Below are 16,136 nucleotides of genomic sequence, written 5' to 3' on the forward strand. Positions count from 1 at the left end.
AGGCTTTCATTGGATGAGCAGGGGTCTCGCCATGCATGTACTTCTCATTCCGAATGCTTCTCTATGAGAAGAATTAGATTGGATGAGAAAAAAAGAGAAGACAGCATGACGTTGTGGTAGGTGGATTGGGTGGCTGCAATGACAGTGTCTTGGCACTGGAAATACTGTAACTAAAAACATATTGCCGTTAGATTCTTGTTTAAGGAAATGGTGGGTGTACAGAGGTCACTGTGATAGTAGGGAACTTATAGTCCTGAAAAAAAGAATATTGTTATCACGACTAAAGGTTCCGTTTAATGTCCATGCAGAATGGACTCTTATCTAAAATGTGCTCATGTGAATGTACCTATGTAATATTGAATGTACAAGTCTTCAATATATCTCCATCTATTTAAGGTTCAGTGCTACGATCCTGAGGACAATAAATGGGCATACATGGCTCCATCCCCGCTTTGCCAAAGGTGCATCAATGCTGTTGAGTTAGATGGAATAATTTATGTTGTTGGAGGAATGCAGAACACAATATTCAGTTATAACCCAGTAAATGACACTTGGAGTAATGCAACTAATCTCCCTGGACCGCTGGTGAGTGATAGACACAGATTTATGGGGCCTTATTAGCCAGGGGAGGACTCAAGATAAATGCTTGATCTGTGTGTTTGCCTGCCTGTCATTGGATGTATACAGTGTATAAGCAGAGAACATATTGCTTCTCCTACACAAAAACACCAATAGGATTTACTAACATGTTATTATTATTTATATATTGCCAACAGTTTCCACGGTGCAGATTAGAAACACTATAGTTTAAAAGATTAAAAAACCACCATAGAGTCAGTAACACAAACGTATTCCTGATCCTATAGTGTTAAAAACACCATCTAGCCCCCCTGGCCCCCACTTGCCCCACTAAATATAGTTAAATCTTACCTTTTATTTCAGTCTGCTGCTGTTGGCCTTGCCCCTGATCTACTTGCCTGACTGGTATCATCAGAAGTGGTTCTCTCAGTCAATCACAATGCTTTCCCATAGGAAAGCATTGGAATAACTGAGATTGTCAAGCAGGCAGATCAGGGGTAGAGCCAGCACAAGCCAAACACAGCCCTGGTCAATCAGCATCTTCTCATAGAGATTTATGGAATCAATGAATCTCTATGAGGAAAGTCAGTGTTTCCATGCAGAGGGTGGAGACACTGAATGTCAGTCACACTGTGCAGCACTGCCCCAGGAAGCACCTCTAGTAGCCATCTGAGGTGTGGCCAGTGAAGTTTTCACTAGTCTGTAATGTAAACACTGTATTTTCTCTGCAAAAAGCCTAAAGGGAATTATTATACTCATCACAACAAATACAATAAGCTGTAGTTGTTCTGGTTATTATAGTGGCCCTTTGAGTGTTTTATAAAAATTTAATTTTTTCATGTTGACTGTCATATGTGAAATGATGGCATTCAAAACAATAGGCGTCCTTTTTGCTCAATTATTAGTCTTGCTACCGAATTAATGTAAATTCCTTATTTATTTAATTCCTTTCTGTCTTGGCATTTTTTTTTTTGTATTGATTATTTTTTATAATTTATTATAAATGTTGTTGTTTTTTTTCAGGAAAGTTGTGGTTTGACGGTTTGTGGTGGAAATATTCACATCTTGGGAGGAAGTGATGAGAATGGAGAAGGAACCGACAAAGCATTTGTTTTTGACCCCAAAACAGGGGAAATTCATATTGAACTACCCTTGCGGCGTTGTATCAGCTATCATGGTTGTGTTACCATCCTGCATAATGCAGGCGCTTGGTAAAAAAAACCAGTATTCTAGATATATGAACTTGTGCCATAAACTGTATTGCCGGACATGATTCAATGTCCAAATACCTCTGACTTTCTAACTTTTGTTTTGTAACTTTGCAGTGTTTGTTATATTTAAATGGCCTGTGTGTATATAGTTTACTTTGTGTACTGTTCTTTATGAACAACTAAATGTGAAAAAGGAGGGATCATATTCAGAATTAAAATAGAGCTCTGTGAACAAATGTAGGACTCTTCCTCTTTTAGCTCAGAATAGAATATACATTGTATAGTTGGGATAATTGTTTCATGTACCAGATACAACCAGATACAACGCTCCCAACCGAACCAATTTAGTCAGGACAGTATCGAAATCAGGATTGTCCCTCCCTCCGTTCCAACTTTCTTGCCAATATTGGGAGGTGTACAGATTTGTGGAATGAGACTGCCTGTGAGCTGGCTTATTGTTTGTTGACAGTCGTAGGATGTGTCTGTTATTTTCAGTCTGCTCACATTAAACTTGTGATGGAGAACCTGCAAGATCAACTATATTTACTTGTAGTGGACATATGTGGTCAATGGTCATAGTAAACTTGGTGCTTTTCCAAACTCTATATTATACAGTTACGCACAAGTATCATGATATTTATTTACAGAGAATCGATATATAAAGCATAACTGAGCCAGATGAAGTCTTCTAACTACCCTATGCAGGGTAAAAGTTTAAGGCTCTTCTACCAAGCCTAGCCCAGAACCAGCACATCCAGGAAACATCATATGTAGGTACTTAAAGGAGCATAGGCAACATTTTAGTGGCAAATGGCTGGAACCATTCATGTACAGGCCCTTACAGCCATATTTCTTCCCATGGGGGGTAGGTGAGGGTTAACAGTGTTAATTTTGAATTTTAGGATGTGGCTGACCACTTGTTGTGTTTGAGTTATTACTGATAATTAGAGCAAGTTATAGCATCATAGCCTTATAATAAACCAGATTGATGGCAAGCATAGGGCCCCAAGCACTATCACTCCTTTATGTATCATCTCTAATGCATGTGCCAGCATCACTTTAAAACCCATTTTCAATTTCTATCACAAAGGTGCCGTTTCCCTTCTTTTGCTATAACCGGAACAGCATGTTCGAACACGGTCTGTAAATGTAATGAGTTGGTATTCATTGGACAGTGCCAGACAGTAAACAGTGTATTTGTATTGTAGCAATGGAATATCATCAATTCATTTCTGAAAATATTTCTCTGACATACAAACCTTTCAAGTTGCCAGTGAGCGTATTGTTCCAATGAAATTGTTAGGCATGGGTTATGTTTTAAGGTGACCGTATCCTGTCCCCCCATCATAGGAATTCCAGATAGAATTTAATTTATGACTTCTCAGCACAATAATGTATGAATCTAAATAAATATGTGGTACAAAACACACATATATTTCTTCAGCATATACAGTTTGTAGTGTTAGTAGATCACTGTACCCCACTCATTATTTCCTGTCCTGATTGTTGTAGCTATTCTTTGTCACTGTTAGGCATCCCTATGCGACAGGTGTCTCTAGACATATACCTAATCTGCCATTGTTTGCCATGTCTATTTTTATTTTTAGCATTTATATAGCAGCAACATATTCTGCTTTTTTAATTATAGAAAGGGGAACAGGTGAAGAAGGCACCGCTCAAATGAGCTTACACTCTATGAGAATTTGAGGTAGGCAGATATATAACATTAAAAAAATGAAATATTTTCTTGTTCACTATCCCAAATCCCTAAACACATTTAAATACGTGGAGGTTTTTAGAATCACTCCAATGGCCATTCAAGTGTACGCCACGTCAAGGCAAAACCTCTTAGGTGAGTCCTACACTTACAATTCAGCTAGAAGGGAGATATATATCTTTAGATGTCTTGCTCAGGGACACTCACCGTTGAGGTGGTCTGACCGGTAAGCCGGTTCAAGCTTTTCCATCCAGCCAACTCCTTCTGCCAGCCCTTATCATGACTTACTGTATTCTTTGAAGTTCCAATTAAAATCTTAGCACACACCTACAACTCATCTCTACCTAAACGTTTCATTTCTAATATAAAGTACACGCTTCTCTGCCACCAATGGTGACCTCTCTATATGACTGTAGGACCCTTCTTATAGACCGCCCTCTCTTCATGAACGAATTAGCATTTTCCTTAGTCTCTAGTCCTTTAAGAAATGTAAAAAACAAACGAAAGCAGAACAGTATCCTGGCAAAGTATGTCATGCTCCGGCATGTATTTCTGTTACGTTAGCTTGTTTCACCCTATTGCACTTTTGCTCTGTGTGTGTCACGTCTTGTATGTGTCATGTGTTTAGCTTTAGATTAGACACACGTTGCGTTATCTTTTCTCTTGTGAAATTGCTCTTTATCTCTTGTGTAAATACTCCTCACTTCTAAACTGCAAGGCTATTTGTATACAACCTCTTACAATGTCACAGTGTGTTTTTATATACTAATTGTTCAGTACTGCAGGATGCGTTGGGTCACTCGTAATAAATATAAATAATACATTGACGTGAACTGTAGCTTTTATTTTAAGCCAGGTGATTGGTTGCTAAGAAGAACATTGATCAGTACAAAAAACAAAACTCTAAAACATATACAATATTTTTACAATAACACTGACCAGTGTGTAACACAGTATTTAATTATCCAGACATCCTTTTCAGATACAACGTTTCTTTAACAAATAATCCTCACTTATCCAGTTAACTATCTGTTAACTAGCTGTCTTGACAACAAAGAAGATGCAATGGGGCATCATGGGGGAATTGTACATTAACTTGGGAATTATGAACAAATGACAAATGTTAGAACAAAACTTTATATACAACAGATTATGACAGAAGATACCAGTGTGGTCCCGATATTGTGAAACCTAATATCCAGTGTTTGTTTTGAAGGTTTTCACAAATAAAGCATGTTACACAGTTCACCCAAGTAACTAGTTTAGCATTTACTGGAGTTAATGCAAAAACGGAACTGGCCCTGACGGACAGGTAACATTACTTGTTTAATAACGCATGTATATCTTCTAAAACGTTAGCCTTTAAACCAAGCCAAGACCGTACTCATAGAAAAAGTATGATATTTGATGTGGAATAGGACAAAGACCATAATATTTATTATTGTTTTAACCAGTAAAAAGCCAAGATTCAAAGTCTCTGTTACACGGAGACTCATGGTCTATAGAAAGGAAGTTAAATGTGATCAGTCAGTGCTCTATAGATCTTAATGGAGGCTTACATAACACCAAAGGCAAGTTACAATGTCAAACAGGTACATTATTACAATTTTAATTTTTTTTTTTTATAAAAGCAGGGTGATTGTCTAAGACATTGGTGTCCAAACATTTGGCTTCCCCAGGCCACGTTGAGCGAAAAGCAATTGTCTTCAGGCACACATAAAATATATAATAGTAACTAATATAATACAACGTCAAAAGCCTTTTTCTTAATTTGATATTTCATTTGTTTAGTAGATCACTTGCTTATTTGTTATCCCTATGTGGGATTGCCATATTTAAGGATACCAAATTATGTAGCTCTCTACTAAACACACACACATGTATACACATGTGCACATAACCACAGATATACACATGCACACTACACAGATATACACAGACACAATCACAGACATACACACATACATATACAGAATCACATACATACACATAATCACAGACAAACACAAACACGATCACAGACCCACGCACGCACACCATTACAGACCTATACAAACACATACTCACATATATACACAAAATACACAGATATACACACCCAATCACAGACCCACACACATATATTTGCAGGCCTATACACACAATCACATACACACAGACATACACACAAACACACACACACAATCACAGACACATACAAACACAATCACAGGCCTTCGTCTGCTGTGATGGGATTACTGTGCTCTTCCTGCACAGCCACTCCAGGGCTCAGCTGATGGCTCAGTGCAGGGCACAAGAGGGCGCTGTGCAGAAAGAGCACAGTAAGTAATGGGCTCCCTGCCTTCCTCACTGCCTGGCAGCCTGGATTTCAACTGGGCCGCATTACAAGCAGCTCAGTGCCGCGGTTTGGACACGCCTGGTCTAAGAGGTCTAGACCACTAGTCCGTATCGTCCAGTGTTCTTATAATTCACATAGCCCCAAACCAACCCACTGACTATAAAGGGTGTTTCTCCTTTATCAGTAAGTGTACATGTTTGCAGTGCGGAGATTTCTTGTTGTAGGTGGGTTTTTTTTGCGGTTAGAGACGCTCTCTCTCAGTAGCAGTGTAATGTAATAACTTATCTTACTCTATTAGCCTTTTGTATTACATTATTCACACATTCACATTCTTGTTGTGTGACTGTACGTGGTAATTTTGCCAGTAATAAACTGAAATAAACATTGACATACTTTCTTTCATTTTCTCTACTACATTACAGTTGTTTGGTGTCTCCATTAAAATATAAACCTTACAGAGGATCCAATTCATCTTCCTATCAGCAGGGAGAAGCACCAAATGTTACACGTTGCCATCATCACAATTTGGTCACTAAATACCCCATTCCAATATTGGATATCCCGTACATCTAGCGCCATGCTCCCCTGCTCTCCTTACCCTAGTGGAGACATTTAGAATAGGATCCATACAGAACACACGATAATGATAGCACAGACTGTCGCCAGTCAAAGAGCAACATGCAGGGTTATTCACTAAAGTGAGCATTCAAATAAATCCATAGGTATTTTCAAATTTAAGGCCAAAAAAAATTCTCCAAGTCAGCTAAATGCTTCTAGTTTGGCTCTTTTGGTCTTATTGTTATAATAAATTAAATGAAAATAAGGAATTTGAGGATGATGCTAATTATGTCAGGCTTCGAAAAGTAGTGTAGAGCATACATTAATTATGCCGGACATGTGATAGTGATCGTACTGGTACTGAATCTAGGAATCAGGATGGCCGCTCCATACACTGTGCATAAACATAAATTAACCCCTTTAACCGTTAAGGATGCATGATGGACAATTTCCGTCATTTACTAAAGTTAACACCAAATCGCAGCGATCGCGGCGAAAGTGGGGTTAACGCTCCTCCGGCCTGCTTCAGTATCTGATGCAGACCCGGAGCACCCGATCACGCTGTCCGTGCAGCTGTGATTGCTCGAACAGGCTGTCAGAGCGAGCACATGTGCTGCAGGGACTCCTTGTCTGCCTCCCTGTGCTTCCGCGGTCAGTATGAAGTGCAGGGAGACGGATCAGCAGTGATCTGCTTCCCCTGTTAGAAAAAAAATATTAAAAACCCACCCCCCCCTTTACTAATTTTAAATAAAAAGTAACCCCTTCACCAAAAGCCGAAGTTCCCAAGTGACGACGTTCAACAGTTCCAAAGTGCCGAACCGAACGCCATTGGTCTGAATTGTCGAAGAAAACACATTTTTCTACTCACCCGAATTTCTGAACCAAACCGAACCTAATATTTTGCCCATGCACATCCCTAACTGCTATAATACCCCAAAATGAGACATAGGCCCGTTATCATTAAAGTATCGTTATACTCAGCAGATGTAGCTGAACACAATATGGGGTTCTGTGCAGGAATAGCACACACCAGCTTTACGAAACTGAGAACTGAGAACTAAGGACTGTTTGGGGAAAGCACTTTTCAGCGATCCATTTCCTTTGCCTGACATCATCCTGGTGGCTCACCTATCGATGTGAGGTCGGAGGTGAACTAACCAAGACCGCGGACGCCGTCCTCACCGGCTGCTGCAACATTCACTTGGAAGAAGACTATCACCATCCACAGCCATCCAGGAGCATCGGTCAGGTCATATAGCCATTTTTACTTTCTCCCACCTTGGAATAGTTCTACAGTATTTTATCTACCTATATTTTTTAGTTGTTTCATTATTTTTACGGATTACTATTAATAAATTACCCTTTTTTAACCTACATGTTCTACAAGTCATTTCTTGCCTTCATCTCAGCAATAACATAGTATAACTTGCACATCTATTTTGACTGCTGCAGTTACAATCACCTTTTGGCGGTCAGCCCAGATTTTTTATGAGAGACTATATGTCAGGCTGTTAGTCTGCAATACTAACAAGCCTCAGTTCTATTTCTATTTTTGTTTTGTTTTGGTTTATCTGATTATCATTTTTTCCATTTATTTATTTATTATTTTTTATCTTTCCTGTGTCATGAAAGTATATTAATTCATAAATACCTCAGCTGATTTTGCTATTTATTTTAGCAGATCAAAGGTGGTTTATGATATACACTTAAAAGACTGGTGTATATTATTTATCTAATCCTATGTTTGGACTTATATATTCACATTTTGGACTATTTGATGCTACAAATATCTAAGTATCTTATATAGATCATTATTCTGGTTTCCTGAGTACTTTTGTTTGAATTTTTGTCATTTTTACTATTTAGATTTTTATATTGTATAGCTGTATGGTATACTCTCATCCTCATTCTGTAAGCTCCTGGATAATTGTACTTTCCTACTTGTGATAACCCTTGGGATTTGGTGAAACCCCACTCTTTCCAGTTTTTGAGCTTTCATTTATTTCTCTGTCTTGTTCCCTCTTATTTATTTTCTGATAGCCATTCTCTTTGACTACCAGGATCTATTTATTTTAAATGTGAGGAAGGCTGAACTTGATGGACGCAAGTCTCTTTTCAGCTATGTAACTATGTAACTATGTAACTATGTAACTATGTAAATTGAACATCAGTAAACAAAAAACAAAATGGCATCTGGGATCTTCCCACCAAGTTATTCACTGATTGCAGACGTGCGTTCAGCATAGACTAAGGGGTCAGCCGGCTCCCTCAGTCGGCGTGCAAAGCCGGTAGTGTGGCAGTCCTCGGGGGGAGGTTCAGCATAGTGGAGTCGGGTCTGGGTACCTCTCCATTTCTGGTTTTGTGCTGAGTTCAGCTTTCCCTCATTTCGGGCTGGTGAGGACACACTCAATGTCCAAAGTTTGAGATTCCACCGACTCTCTGTGTTTCTCAGCTGTTGTGCTGATGGGGAATGTGTGGGTGTATTGCAGTTCTTCACTTTTACAGCAGAAGGAGCGTGGTCCTCCACTGTTTCGGGCTTTGGAGTGCTGTTCTCTGCTTCCTCGGTCGGTGAAGTGCCTTCCCCGTTGTTGTGGCATAAGACGTGCAGGTCTCCGTTGAGGCAGCCTACAGGCTCTGCTCTTCCGTGGCATCCGCAGACGCGGCAGGTGAAGTGGGGTCAAGCCCTGGCTGACTGTCCGTTTGGTGATGCCTGCAGGGAGAGGGGTAGGAGTCTGTCGGCAAGTGGTGCCCTGAGGGGGCCTGCTCTGGCTCTGGTTTCGCTCCCATTGGACTTCTCTGTGTGGCAGCGGCAAGTTTGGTGCCAAGCGTTTCTCCAACCGGGCCCAAAAGTTCGGGAAGATTGCATCTAACTTTAAGCAGGGAGCACCCAGCATGGTCACAGGCATCACTGCATGTTGTTGTCAGGCTCTGGGCCATTGGAGAAGGCCCCTCTGCCATCTTGTGAGGTTTAGGTGTCAGCAGGTTTATAAAGCTTTCCTCTGTAGCTGAAGGGGCGATCTGATTTAATATTTTTAAATACGCTTTTCAAATGATTTAATATTTTTAGATAAAAATGAAAATGATTCAATACTTTGAAAAATATATTAACATTCTAATAGTTTTTGATATATGGATATTTTATATATGATATATTTTGATATTTTAAATTTTTGAAAAAAAGTTCTCTCACAAGCTTATCCAACAATATTAAATCAAATGTGCCAAAAATCGAAATCTCTAATGAGACAGAAAGGAGTATTCTAAACCCCTACCCACTTTTTAATCCTTAATATGGAACACATAGGGTGGGCAGAAGCACTGTAATATGGCTGGCAGGTCTGTCCCCTTGGGGTGATCGCGTCTCTGGACTGCCCACTTTACCGCCCTCTCACCAGCGACCTGATTCTCTGGACACTGGAGTTGGGAGGTATGGACCTGAAATGACAATAATTTGTTTAGGATCATCATTCTTACAACAATAAGACAAGCAGTGCACAATCATTGATTGATCCTCCTTAGTGCCTGCCTTTAGAATGTTTGATGGTTTAACAGAACCGAAGTTGAATGGATACTTTGTAGAGGAGTTTGATAATAGTCAATATGGCGGTTCAGAAATTGAACAAATTGCATTTTTTATCTAAAAGAATGTCTGAGTGTAGCTATAACAATCTTTTTCATACACCTCACATGACACACCTCAACCTTTTCTCGTTTGTTCAGTTTTCCATTATTGTTTTCTCATTGTTTTGTTGGCTATATTTATGTGTTAACATTTCATCATATTGTTAATGCACGTATTAATGTATTAAGATATTACTACTGAACAATAAAGAATAGAAACCATATCGTGGGATGATTAGGAGCGGCTCGTTCTTGAATCCTGACTTACGGAGTAATGTTTATAATTTACTTCGGGAATTTGTAAATAAGGAAACAGATAGAAACATTAGGTTTTTCTATGTGACATTGCGAAGACAATGTTTACTGATTAATATGATTAATACCCACAGAGACATGGATATAATGTATATATAGTTACTATATAATCTTCAGTCTAGTTAGTAATACCATAAACTGACAACATAGACACAATAAAACATAAAGGAACAATAAGCTGCAATAAAACAACAGGTTTAGTAAATTGGGTGTGTTGTGTCCCTTTTTTTTTTTTTTTTGTAAATCTCTTTTTTATTGAGGCAAAAATGTATGTGAGTACAGAAAGTAAAAAGGGAGACAATAACATTTCAAACAAGTCAGGGATAATACAGTGCAAGGCATATTGTCTCTATATAATGCTACTAGCCTCATTTTTATGTAAAATATCAAGGTTACGTCAGACGGTTATTCAGTTGCTGAATATATAAATGCATGCTGAGACTAGGTTAAGGAATCTAAGAGTTGTGTAAAGTCGAAGTATACAAGCTGAACAGTGACACAGTGCGACGTCTCTTATACAGGGCTGTCTCATGCGATACCTCGTGAGCAGGTTAAACGATTATTGACAAGAGCAGCTTAGTTACAGTATTTTCAGCGGTTCTGTAGTCCAGCCCGGATAAGGCGGCTGGGAGATTTAAGGCTAAACTATGGCCAACATGGCGCGTGTGTGAGTGTAATATGCTTGTCATTAACAGGCTATGTATCGAGGGTCATTTTATATGAGCATAAAAAGACAATAGGATATCATAACAGTACATACCCCGCTTATATCTGTAATATTAGGCCTGTCTAACCATATAACAGGATTAAAACTTATATGATGCAAGAAGGTAGCTATGTAAAGCCAGTTAGTATGGCTGGAATATACAAGCCATGCCCAGTGCTATAGACGTGTACAATAACTTGCATAATAGTCATAGGTAGGCACTGTCTTAGGACTGGTAATACAATCTAAGTAAAAGAGCATAGATAGCGAGCTAAGTCATATAAAGAAGAAATGCTAATGATATGGTTCTATGTCAAACAGACGCACAAATGTTGCACGGCTGTGCTATTCCTAAGTCTGGCTAAATGTCATACTGGGACATCGGAGCCTCGCTGGGTCAAGGAGTCCTGATAGTGACGGTTTCGCAAACCTTGTGGATCAGTCCTGGTGGGGTGTACAGCTCCCGGCTTGGTCGCTGGCCCCGGCCCACTTCCTCAGCCGATCCCTTCCCGTGGCTTTGTGATGAATGAAGTTGGAGGGATCCGCAGGGTGCAGGTGTGTTGCGCGGCTGTGAAGACCTCCGCCTGGCCCCAGGTCTCATGTGGGGTCTGCATCTCGGTGCCACAAACTCGGGTGTACATGTAGGCCGAGTTTTTCCCTGCTGGGGCGCCACGGAGGACCCTGGTGGTTCTGCGCCGCCAGCGGCGTTTGGGCCACCGGCGATGTGGTCGATGCCGTGGGGATAATCTCCCCTTGACCCTTGGACCGTGTGATAGGTCGGTGGTCGGTGCTGGACTAGGAGGGTGAGTAGTGCCCGGGGTAGGCCCACTCTTCCTCTGCTTCTCTGTTTCCCCTGTCGGGCCTTCGGGTGATAGGAAGGGTCTCATGAGGATTTGCTCCCACCTGTCCCAGAATCGCTGAAATGCCAGGTCCAGGCTGGTAAGTTGCGGGTTTGTGGGCGCTGGCCTCGTGAGTTCGGTTGCGTCCGCCATGTTGCCGGGTCTGGAGCATTCAGAACCCAGGCTGAAATGAGCAGTTGGAGGTCGATGGGCAGTGTGTGTCAGCGTGGTGGGGACCGGGATAACCCCCGCCGGTCCATAGGGGGGGGGAACGGGGACTCATATTCTGCCTTGCTGTAATTGTGGACGGCGGGAGAGCGGCCGCCTCCCCCACCGCCACCATGCTTGTAGGCCGCAACATTAGGGGGTACTGACCCGCTGCCAAAATCGACGGTTGTGGTGTCAATCTGCAGGTCTCAGATTCCCCAGTCGAGTGGATTTCAAATCGAGTCAGCTCGCGGTCTCCGTTTGTCGGAAATCGGCAGTAAGTCGGATCAGCTACGGGAGCAGCAGCGACATGCGTCTGCTCCCTTCTGGGGTCAGGCCCCGCCCCCGCGTTGTGTCCCTTTTGCATGTTTTTTCATAAATAACTAAGCCCATTCTCTGTTTTACATTGAGTCCTGCAGACAGACAGTGTTCCCAAGGGATATTATGTGCAGTTTGACAGCCGGTGATGCAGATTACGCACCACTTAAGGAACACTGTAGTGTTAGCAATACAAACTTGTATTTAAAATGGCTTTAAAATGGTTTAGATCAGGGGTCGCCCAAAAGGTAGATCCTCAGATGTATTAAAACTACAGCTTCCATGAAGCTTTGTCATTCTAAAGGAATGCAAAGCATCATGGAAGTTGTAGTTCTATCACATCTGGGGATCTACCTTTTAGATGCTTTCACAGAAAAACTATGTGTATATATATATATATATAAGGGACATATTCCTTCTGACCAGATCTGAAGGGCAGCCATGTGGTCATCGCAGCATACCTTCATCCGTCATTACCAACTGGATGTCTGATCTTCTCTAGGAACAGAATTTGCCACAGCTGTCCTATCTACTTCAAAATTCAAATACATGTTTTGTTCATTTGCAGCAATTTTTTTGTTGTTGGGTTCTTTCTTTCCCTCCCTTATTGGTTTAGCAGGGACATGTCCCAGGAGTAGTGCTGCCATAGCAATGGTCGAGAAAAGAGAAACTGTACTATTTTCCTTTTCCGGTAATGGGCTATGGCAGCACCACGGTCCCACCCTGAGTAGTGTAGCTTTTTTTTTAGCTAGGAGCTTGGGCCTATTTTTTATTTTCCTGTCCAAAATGAGTGGTGGGCGGAGCTAACCCAGGAGTAGCGCTACTATGGCTCATTACCGGGAAAGGAAAATATTGGTAAGCATGAGTCTGTTTTTGAGTTTCATGTGAGTTATTTTTTTTTATATAGTATATAAATACATAGCAAAAATACCAATCAGAGGGGTGAGAAAGTACATTTGTAATTTATTATATATATATATATATATATATATATATATATATATATATATATGTTGAAAAGCCAAAGTTAGCATTTCTATAAAAACCCACTTCCCCTGTTTACCTTTGCCATGCCTTTCAGTTCATCTTCGTTTGAATCTCTCGCCAATTCAGCTCTCCTTCGGGTCTCCTCGCTTTCCTGTTCGCAAGATTTTACCACGAATTACACTGAACAAACGATCGCTACCCGACTAATCTCACAAACACATTCAGGTAACATGCGGGAATGGTCGTGTTCATGCCATTCCCGTCATTCGGGCCTTTTCGTGGGGTTAGGCTCCCTCTATTCATGTGTACGACTAATTCCATTTGTTTCAATTCGTTGAGACAATAATCTTTTGTGTATTAATGCCATTCCTTTTAATTCGTTGAGACAATAATCTTTTGTGTATTAATGCCATTAATTTCAATTCATTCAAACAATCTTTCGTGTATATATGCCTTTCGTTTAAAAATCGGCTCAAACAATAATCTTTCGTGTATTATTGCCTTATACATTCATTCCAATTCGTTCAAACCATTAGGAACTTTCATGTGTATTAGGTTATGTACCATCCAGCAGTTTTCGTGTTCTATAAGCATTCTCCAATTTAACTTGCACTTTGTATCATTCGTGAGTTTGTTCCTGGTAATACTCTAACGCATTTGGTTGTTTTATTTTACGAAATGAGTGTTAAATATACAAAGGGGCTTGTTTACTAAACTGTGTTTTCAATTGATAACTGCAAGTGAGCAATTTTTTCTCTCTCTCTCTCTCTCTCCTTTTACATACAAATCTGCAAAAATGGTAATGCCATTATATGTTATACGGCTACATGTAATTTGGTATAGCAGTTAGGACAATGTATAGGTATATAAAGTTATGTCTTAATAGTTGGATATACTAGCAGAAATTGCATTAGGTCATCTCTTGTAAGCTTGCTGACCTACGTTAGGCCCATTACAGAACACATTCAAGGGTTATGTAATCATATCAACATTTTCAACGTCTCATTCATAAATTTCAGGTATTGCAAGAATCCACTATCCTCTCGAGTCCTTGTATTTCCTGTCTCTTTGTTATCTCCTGTATGCCTTCAAGGCATTTAAGTTTGCTACGTTTATATCATCTCAAATACTATGCTCTGCCTCACTACAGCCCTCATTACGTCCCCAAAAAAGGGGTCATAGGAAACGGGAGCTTGATTTATTGCCTTGCCTCGTTAGGCCATGGCGCTACACGATCAATCCATAATACTTCCATGTCTCAATTATTTGCAAATCTTGCATCATACGAATCTATACTGTGTCCACCTTCTCTTGGTCTGGGATAATCACGTTATATTCATCCTATTTAGGTCTCTCTTTGTGCCTTCTGATATTAGTGATACTATCCACCTGGGATTAAGATAGGTATTTATCCTGATGCATCATTACAATTATAACTTTGGTAGATTCCTAGTTATATTTATATTTAGTTTGTGTAGGTCCTGTCCTTATATCCTTCTTTTGGGCTCTCTGACATCTGTCACACTATAGGTTAATTATCTACACTATTTACTTATACTCTCCTGCACTATAGCAATTAGATGATGCTTATTTTACTTTGCTAAGTCTCATCTAATGCCTCTTGTTTTCAACAATTCAAAATCTGTGGTTTGCTAGTTATGCTACCCTTCAACGTCCATTTTATTTTTTAAACCAAACTCTCATTTGGGGATAGAGAACTGGCTGCTTAGGGTCAGGTGCTGCCCTTAGTCAACTTATAATAGCTGGTCCTGCAAGGCCAACTCCCCACCTCAACACAGAGGTTTCACCCAATCGGCATACATCATAGGTATAGCCTCGCATCACCAACCTTTTGGGTTTATAGTTAGGGCCTCACCTGTCACGGCCACACATTTCAAATCTTTTACTGTCACCGAGAGGCCAACACCCCATCACAACATTCAGTGGCTCGAGCCCCACGGCCCAAATCATAGATAGAGCCTCACTTCTGCCGCTTTGTTTTAAAAAAAAATCCAGCCACATTCCAATGGGTTCAAGTAAACTGCCGACGGCAGAAAGAATAGGGCGTCCTGGTGGATTTGAACTGTCCTTATGGATTTTAGGAAGTGTGTACAAATCAGGACACTTCGGATGTTGCTGGTATAGGAATTTAGATAATTCCTTTTTCCAAAGTGTCATGTACTTTCTTACTGAGCTTCTGACATGGGTCACCCTTACATACTTCATATGTTTCTCTGTTAGAGAGTTGGGATAGAATTTCAGCTCGGTAGGTGTCATAGTCCATGATGACTATGTCTTTATTCGCTTATCTGATAGTAATTTAAAAGTCAGAGGCCAGGTTTTTCAGTGCCACTCTCTCTCCAGGAGTAATGTTGGCATGGACATGAAAAGTGCTGTCTGAAATCTTTTTGCAGTCAGATTTCAAGTAGTTACAAAAAGCTTTTAAGTAACTACTGTATAGACACGCAGTCTCTCTAAGCATTCGACTACACATATGTTTACCTAATGTATCGTTTCCTAATAATGCCTCACTAAATCATGCATATTTTACAAACACCTAGTTTGACATACTACGACTCTGACGAGTTAACTCATATATAGGCAATCAATTCCTAACTCAATCCATCAACATTGCAAAATGCATAAACTTGTTTTATTCTAAATATGTTACCTGTTCTACTTATAAAAAAAATGTGCAATGTTTTTCAATGCAACACAAATAATATTGTATGTCTACATA

The 16,136-nt window shown here is 40.2% G+C and overlaps 1 protein-coding gene across 1 annotated transcript in view; it reads left to right on the plus strand.

The window, feature by feature from the left end:
- Nucleotides 1–4,330, plus strand: part of KLHL35 (kelch like family member 35) — a 29,454-nt gene extending 25,124 nt beyond the window's left edge. The window contains exons 6-7 of the mRNA XM_063432194.1: nt 397–585; nt 1,603–4,330. Of these exons, the coding sequence (XP_063288264.1) occupies nt 397–585; nt 1,603–1,794 (381 nt within the window). The 3' untranslated portion in view covers nt 1,795–4,330. The remainder of the gene's footprint in view (nt 1–396; nt 586–1,602) is intronic.
- The last annotated feature ends 11,806 nt before the right edge of the window (nt 4,331–16,136 follow it).

This window comes from Pelobates fuscus, chromosome 1 (assembly GCF_036172605.1).
Source record: "Pelobates fuscus isolate aPelFus1 chromosome 1, aPelFus1.pri, whole genome shotgun sequence".
Lineage (NCBI taxonomy): Eukaryota > Metazoa > Chordata > Amphibia > Anura > Pelobatidae > Pelobates > Pelobates fuscus.